We start from the raw sequence: 6,459 nt of genomic DNA, 5'->3' as shown, positions 1-6,459 counted from the left end.
GGTGGTGGTGGTGGTTGTTACGGTTCTGGTTTTGACGTGTTCGGCGGGGACGATCCAGAAGAGCATGCCTCCGATGAAGAACATGACGGGTCCGCAGAAAATGGCAGCAAGCATGAGGAGTTGTTGGAGCGTGGGGTCGTCGCCGGGCACGGTGGGTTCGCTCGAGAAGAGCGCGCCGATAAGCCCATCAGAACGCAGCGGACCCGCGAGGAAGCTGAGCGCCGTCCTCAGCCGTGTCGGGGCCACCGTTCGAGCGTCGCCTGTTGTGTCCGCCTCCATGCCCCATCCAGGAAAAAATGCCCCGCTAATTCACCAAGAGCGGGAGGGAATGGGAGAGGGTGGTATTTGGGAGGGTGGTATTTGGTAGGGACCAGGACGGGACCCAAGAGGGGGAGGCAGAGGTGTGGCGGCACAGCTAAACGCTGAATGGGAGAGTCGAAATCAAGAGTTGAATTAGCTTTTAAAAAATGGAAAAAGAGACCTGAAGGAGTTCGGTAGAGACCTGAAGGAGTTCGGTAGAGACCGGTTTAAAGGACGGCTGCAGCGAAGACCGCAGCGGCGGCGGAGAAGCCGAGGGCGGCAGCCACCCCGCTGCTACCTTTGCAGACGTCCTTGTCACCGTATTGGTAGGTTCTGGAGATGGTGATGGTGCTCTGTGTGTTCGCGCCGTATTGTTTCAGTCCTGTAATTTGCGGCACACCTGTCTGCGTGTTGTTGTAGGACCACTGCAGGGCGGGATCAAGAGTTCCTAGGATGGTCGCGTGGAACGAATCGGCGTCGCTCCCGTTCTCGATCTTAACCTGGACATCGGTGTCCGCTTTGATGTCTTTCCACGCAGTGCTTTTGCAGAGGCTCTGGGCATCGCTAACGGTGGCGTATGGCTTGCTGGCTATCTTAGCGGCGACTTTCTTGGTGGGATCTCCATTCTTCACTGTGGCGTCCGCGAACTTCCAAGCTGTGATCTTGAAACCGCAGTCGTCTAACGTCGTCTCGGAGAAGCTTAAAAGATCGGCGTTGTCGCAGACCAACGAGTCGCTGTCGCTCAGCGAACCCACTTCCACCTCGAAGCTCAACGTACACGCGCCATCCTTGAACTTAGAGTTCTGTACACACGTCAATCCCTTCGCGTTCAAATCAGAGAGCTTGTCCACCTTGCCCAACGCGGGCAAATTGCACACAGCCTTGCAGTCCGCACTCTCTGCTCCCGTCTTGTCCACCACGCTCACCTTCTTCAACTCCTTGGACTGGATCAACCCATTCACAGCAACGAACAAACATACGAAACGATTCATGACACAAAAATTATTACTCTCAACCACAACGGTCCGGGTAAGGAGACGCCGGACCATTGTGGCGTCTCTGAGCCGGGCGAAGAGACGGGCCTAGCCTCGGGAGGATGGGGTGTTCCTGGTCGTGTTTTTGTCTTTTCGTGTGTGTAAAAATGCCCCATGTTTGTACACACACAAATTGAACTTATTGTTGCTCGAAACCTACTGGCTTTGAATCCAAAGCCATCGCTCCTCCGATCGAGGTGGCCAGTTTCTTCGTTCTTCTGCTCACATCATATCGATACAACATTTCCCATATGGCTTCGGGGCACGGCATTCCGGAGACAAATGGTATCGAATCCGGAATGGTGCGCGTACGCTCGATGCTCCAAGGCATCCAACGGGAAGGTCGCCATGTCTCCTGTTCGTAGCGGGGACGGTGAATTAACGGTAGCGTTCAATTCCTCAAGGGCATGCATGCTTGCCCGACATTGTAAACTCAAAACGAGATTGCGTCTCCGTACATGCTCCGGGGTCTGCTCTTGTCCGGTCACCGCACAGATCCTCGGTGGGGTCGCGTGGTGTGCGAACAAAGTTCTGGACACTAGGACGATGTCTGACAGTGTTCGCATTTGGGGCGTCGTGATCTCGGGCAACGTCGAGTGTTTTCCCGGACGGGGCACAGCGACGGACGCAGATACAGGCGTCAAACGGTGGTCCCGAAACTGCCGGGTGGCAACGCCTGGCGGTTAACGCACAGTGCAACACAAGCCGGCAAATCTCGAGCGGGAGACCCGACAAGCAACGCCACTTAGCCGTCTTGAATCAGAGGATGGTTCGTCTAGGCTGAAGTTTGGGCATCATTTACAGGCGGGTCCCGGATTTTCAACAAGATGGATGCCTTCCAGATATGATCTGTCGTAGAGGCGTTTTTATCGTGCCTGTGAGCTATGGAGGATGCCAAGCAAGCGGGCTCGCACGACTGCGAGCTGACTCGCCGGAGCTGGAGGTCCTCTGTCGGGTCCGTGTGTTTGGTCCAAGTAAGGTAGCCTGGGAATCGAGATGCACGAGAAGGGCAATCAGTTAATCATCAGCACTACCGGAAGGGTCTTTGTAATGTGTGTTGGGAGGCGGCTACAAAGGTTCGAAGGGAAGAAGCGCATGGCTGATATGCAGAGGACAGCGAAGAAGACCGCTACCCATATTGACGCGTCGAGAGCTCCCCGGGTCACGAAGGGGAGTAGTCCCACTTTTGGACATGAGAGCAATGACGTCGAGAGCAATGACTTTCTTCAATAGTGCATGCACTTGACGTCTTATCGTTTGCGTCAGTCATTGTATCTGGCATGTCATAATCGTCTTTTGTAGACGTTGTAGAACCTGAACTAGACAACGGCTCAGCATCAACCTTCACTAGATGCCTGTCTTTATCCTATTTGGACGTACCTTGAGTCCAATTCTTAGTTGTCTCCGTTGGCTTCCTATAGCTGCCACGTCGGTTCTGGGTCTTCGAGCTGTTGGTATACGTGTTAGCGTTAGGGTTCTGCGTTCTCGGTTTTCTCTCATCAGGGCGTTTGCACGAACTTGGGTTATAAACGTTGATGGGTTTAAGTATCGCCCCTGATTCGATCCGACGCATAGTTCCTTCTTTGCCATACACGACACAACTTAGTAGCACGTTAACCGATAAATCGTGCGTAATCAAACCTTGATCTATCAGTTGGTTCACCCTGACGATCAGTTTATCTGTATTGTCGATCTCTGGGTCCACCAAGGCCTTGCGTAATATCTTGTTACGTGAGGCCTTGGTGGACCCAGATATCGACAATACAGATAAACTGATCGAGAAGGTACTGCGTTGTTTAAGCGGCGTTGGCCAAGAGGCACTGCGATATGAATGGCGTTCTGTATACGAGTGAGGACATGAACGGTGACCAATTGATACTGGTGATACCAGACACGGGATCTTCGATTTCGATTCGACTGGGCTAATTGAGCGCGCATAGGGGTTGGACATTTTGTCTGTGTCGTCGGTTGTTTACTGCGCCTATAGCTGTGTCCAAGCCAGGTGCCCTAAGCTGTTTTAACGAGCTTGTTTCACTAGATGTGGTTGTCCCAGGACAGCCACACGTTGGCGAGGGTACGTCACCTGATAGAACACGTTTCCTAGCAGCGGGAGTAACAAGAGGGAGCAAAGATGTTGGTACAGGTACTTTGGCGCACCACTTGCTGTCCTGGTCGACGGAGGGACCGAGAGTTCTTTGGCCCTGTGCCGAAGTATTGGAAGTATCTATCCGATCTGGAAGTCGTTGCTGCGTCCCATTGGGAAGTGAGGCGCATGCCAAGAGCCCGAGCCTGGAAAATAAGCAGAAACTCAAATTAATCCAAAGGCCCAATGTGTAAAACCCTCGTGCCCGGCTGCTTGACAAGCCACGCACTGTACCACCAGACTCTGTACCAGACTCTGTATCGCGCTCCGGTAACCAGTACTGGAACCTCTGTAAGTCGAAACGCATCCAGTGAAGCAGATGGCGCCCAAGAACCGGGAACGAGCTCAGGCTGGCAGGCAAACCAACATTCATTCATCTTGAAGGCCTTTTTTAACCGGCGACCACTGCGCTCGGGCGTTTCGTCAACGACATTGACGACGGGAAGACTATCCACAGTTGCGGCGAGACAAGGTCTTCTCCCAAGACCGTCCTCACGCCGGAATGGTAGGACGTTAGCTTCCTGACCTGCAAGTTCGAATACGCTGCTACTTCCCATACTTAGGCGAGACAGGGTCTTACGGGTAAGATTGTCACGGCGGCCCATGGTAGGTGAAGGTTCTCAGGATCCGAAGGTCCCAGGTTCGAGTCCGTAAGAGACTCCCTAGGGCAAGTTATTCTGTCTACTCGGTGATCGAGACTCGCATGACCGTACTGGTCCTGACAGAGCCAAATTTCGACCGCCCGCTGGTACGAGTTGAGTCTAGCAGTGAACAGGTCCGGACTATAATCGTCTCCGGTGAACAGTGGTGAATCCTTCTTGAGAGGCCAGCGGTGAACATGGCCTCGGAATGGGGGGGCAGCGAGAGGGATCCGACTCAGGCCGGCAGGCAAACCAAGATTCAGGCAAGACAGTCTCCTTTTTGGCTTCTTTCAACCGAGCGGCCACTCGGGACGAGGAAGTAAACCACTCGCTGACCTTTCCGAACTCGCGCCACTGCTCACACGCCTCCACCGTCCCACGGGTCACGGCAGTTGCAGGCCTTCTGGTGAGCACATCTCACTTACAAACCACCGAACGTCCACGCCTTCCGCCAAACCATGTTCTTCAGCCAACTTGTCCTCCCTCATCCATCTTCTAGAAGAACAGACCCCGAGCCCACTCATCCGGACTACGATTCAGCGGCGACCCTTCCAACAAGGCAACAGCGTACGAGCCACACTGAATCTTTCCACTTTGAGAACTACGCGTTGTCAATTGTGTTACGCGGAGTTTTTTGAGTGCGTGCCCACGGTGATTTGGAGGCGTCTATGAGTGGCCCTTTCCGCTTTTGATATGACAGACGAAGGAATGGCCTATGTGTGGGGCCAAATGGTTCGACGGAGTCAGTACTGTCCAAGTCGGTCATGTTGGAAGTCGTTCGCATAAATTTGTTCTGCCCTCCCCGAAAGACGCCTTGAGTGAATGGGTTAACAAAATCCGCTGGCCTTGGACAGGCACGAAGTGAAAGCGCAGCACTATCAGACGGACTGGGGACGGGCTCGGGCTTGTAGGCTCGGCCTTGCAGGCTCGGCCTTGTAGGCTCGGGCTTGTAGGCTCGGGCTTGTAGGCAAAACACGATTCAGGCAACCTACTCATGTTGTACGCTTCTCTTAACCGAGCGATGACTGGGACTAGAACTCAGGAACAAGCTATCCAAGAACAGTTGAAAAACAAGGGTGGCTCAGTCGCTCGTACTCCTGCATCGAGCCGCGAGTGACGGCTGCTCCATCACGCAAACCTTCGGCGTCCCAAATCCTCATCCACGCGGTTCTCAGCCAAGCCCTTGAAGAACAAGCTCCGAGCCCACAGACCCGGTTTGAGTCATACGGTCTCTAATATTGCTCCAACGACAACCACGTTCCAACCACACGTTACTAGTTCACTTCGACAACTTCGCATTCTTTTTTCCACCCTTTTCTCTTTGCTGGAAGCCAGTCAGTACAAGGACCTGATTTTCTCTGTCCTTCAACGTAACCACTCACTATGGACCTTCTAGTGCTGCCTGTGACGGGGCAACGAGTTCGAGGGTTGTCCGTCGACAAAAGGCACACGGCGGGGAGTGGGGCGACGCGCCGCAAAGGCGCCCACGATAGTTTGTGGTGGTGTCGGCGGGCAGCGACGGCTTTCAGTTGTTATGTCTCGCCCGCCGAAGCTTTTTGTCAAATACAGGGGGAGTCAGTAACCGAGGACTCACCCTCCGACGGACCACGTCAGCAGCGGACCAGTACGACACAACAATGGCGACAACTACTGGACCTATCTAACTTCCGACGACACAACACCTGACCAATTTGTTTTTGAAAAAAACAGTAATAAGCGAATAGTGGACAGAGAGAGTCTTGCAGCGAGCGGAAATGAGAGATCCTGACGTCCTGTTGTTGTTATCCCTCCTCGGCATGTTGGTCCCCTGGTGCGTCAGACGCCGGTACGTTGCGCTCCGAGCTGTAGCGAAGGTCACCTACTACGGCGCCGGCTTCTCCACCTCTGCTTACGCCCTACTCGCTCTGCCGCCCGACTGGTGCCTACCGTACTACCCTCCGCGCCGCCCTGTCTCTCTACCCTTCGTGCCTGGGTGTCGTCATCCCGCCGAAACGCTGATACCATCTTAAACCCTTCTTCTCTCTTATTAGTGTTGGTCGCTGTGTTCTTGCTCTGCCGACACCAGCGCACCAGCCAGACTGTGGGCCTGGATGCCAGCCACCGTCAGAACGCGTTCGAATGGGTGTAGGAGAGGCCCCGGGGTGGCGGTAGAGAGGTCTCTGTCGGACACACCTAGGTCCCTGTACCCGGACAGGACTCTGCTGAGCCGGTATTTCAGGTCCTGCGGCTACCGGGTGCCGGAAGAGGTGCCAGCCCTCCACGATTTGTTGCCGACACGACTGCACCGCCTGACGAGGGTGCAGGTCCGTTACGGCGCAAGGATCACGATTCCGGGGATGTT

General features: G+C 54.4%; 3 protein-coding genes across 3 annotated transcripts; all 3 read right to left on the bottom strand.

Annotated features, from left to right (window-relative positions):
• Positions 1-82: 82 nt before the first annotated feature.
• On the bottom strand, positions 83-279 carry GNI_142410 (hypothetical protein; the record flags this gene model as incomplete). The annotated part of the gene is made up of 1 exon (XM_011134318.1): positions 83-279. A coding segment is annotated over one exon (197 nt), but the record flags the coding sequence as incomplete, so codon positions are not given.
• A 248-nt stretch (positions 280-527) lies between these two features.
• GNI_142400 (hypothetical protein) lies at positions 528-1,292 on the bottom strand (the record flags this gene model as incomplete). The annotated part of the gene is made up of 1 exon (XM_011134317.1): positions 528-1,292. One exon carries the CDS (start codon positions 1,290-1,292, stop codon positions 528-530), a length of 765 nt encoding a protein of 254 aa, XP_011132619.1.
• Positions 1,293-2,496: 1,204 nt separating this feature from the next.
• On the bottom strand, positions 2,497-2,907 carry GNI_142390 (hypothetical protein; the record flags this gene model as incomplete). The annotated part of the gene is made up of 2 exons (XM_011134316.1): positions 2,497-2,648; positions 2,715-2,907. The coding sequence occupies 2 exons, from the start codon at positions 2,905-2,907 to the stop codon at positions 2,497-2,499; spliced, it is 345 nt and encodes a 114-aa protein (XP_011132618.1).
• Positions 2,908-6,459: the final 3,552 nt, after the last annotated feature.

Source organism: Gregarina niphandrodes (assembly GCF_000223845.1).
Source record: "Gregarina niphandrodes unplaced genomic scaffold scaffold00039, whole genome shotgun sequence".
Taxonomy (NCBI): domain Eukaryota; phylum Apicomplexa; class Conoidasida; order Eugregarinorida; family Gregarinidae; genus Gregarina; species Gregarina niphandrodes.
This window is presented reverse-complemented; position numbering and strand designations above follow the sequence as displayed.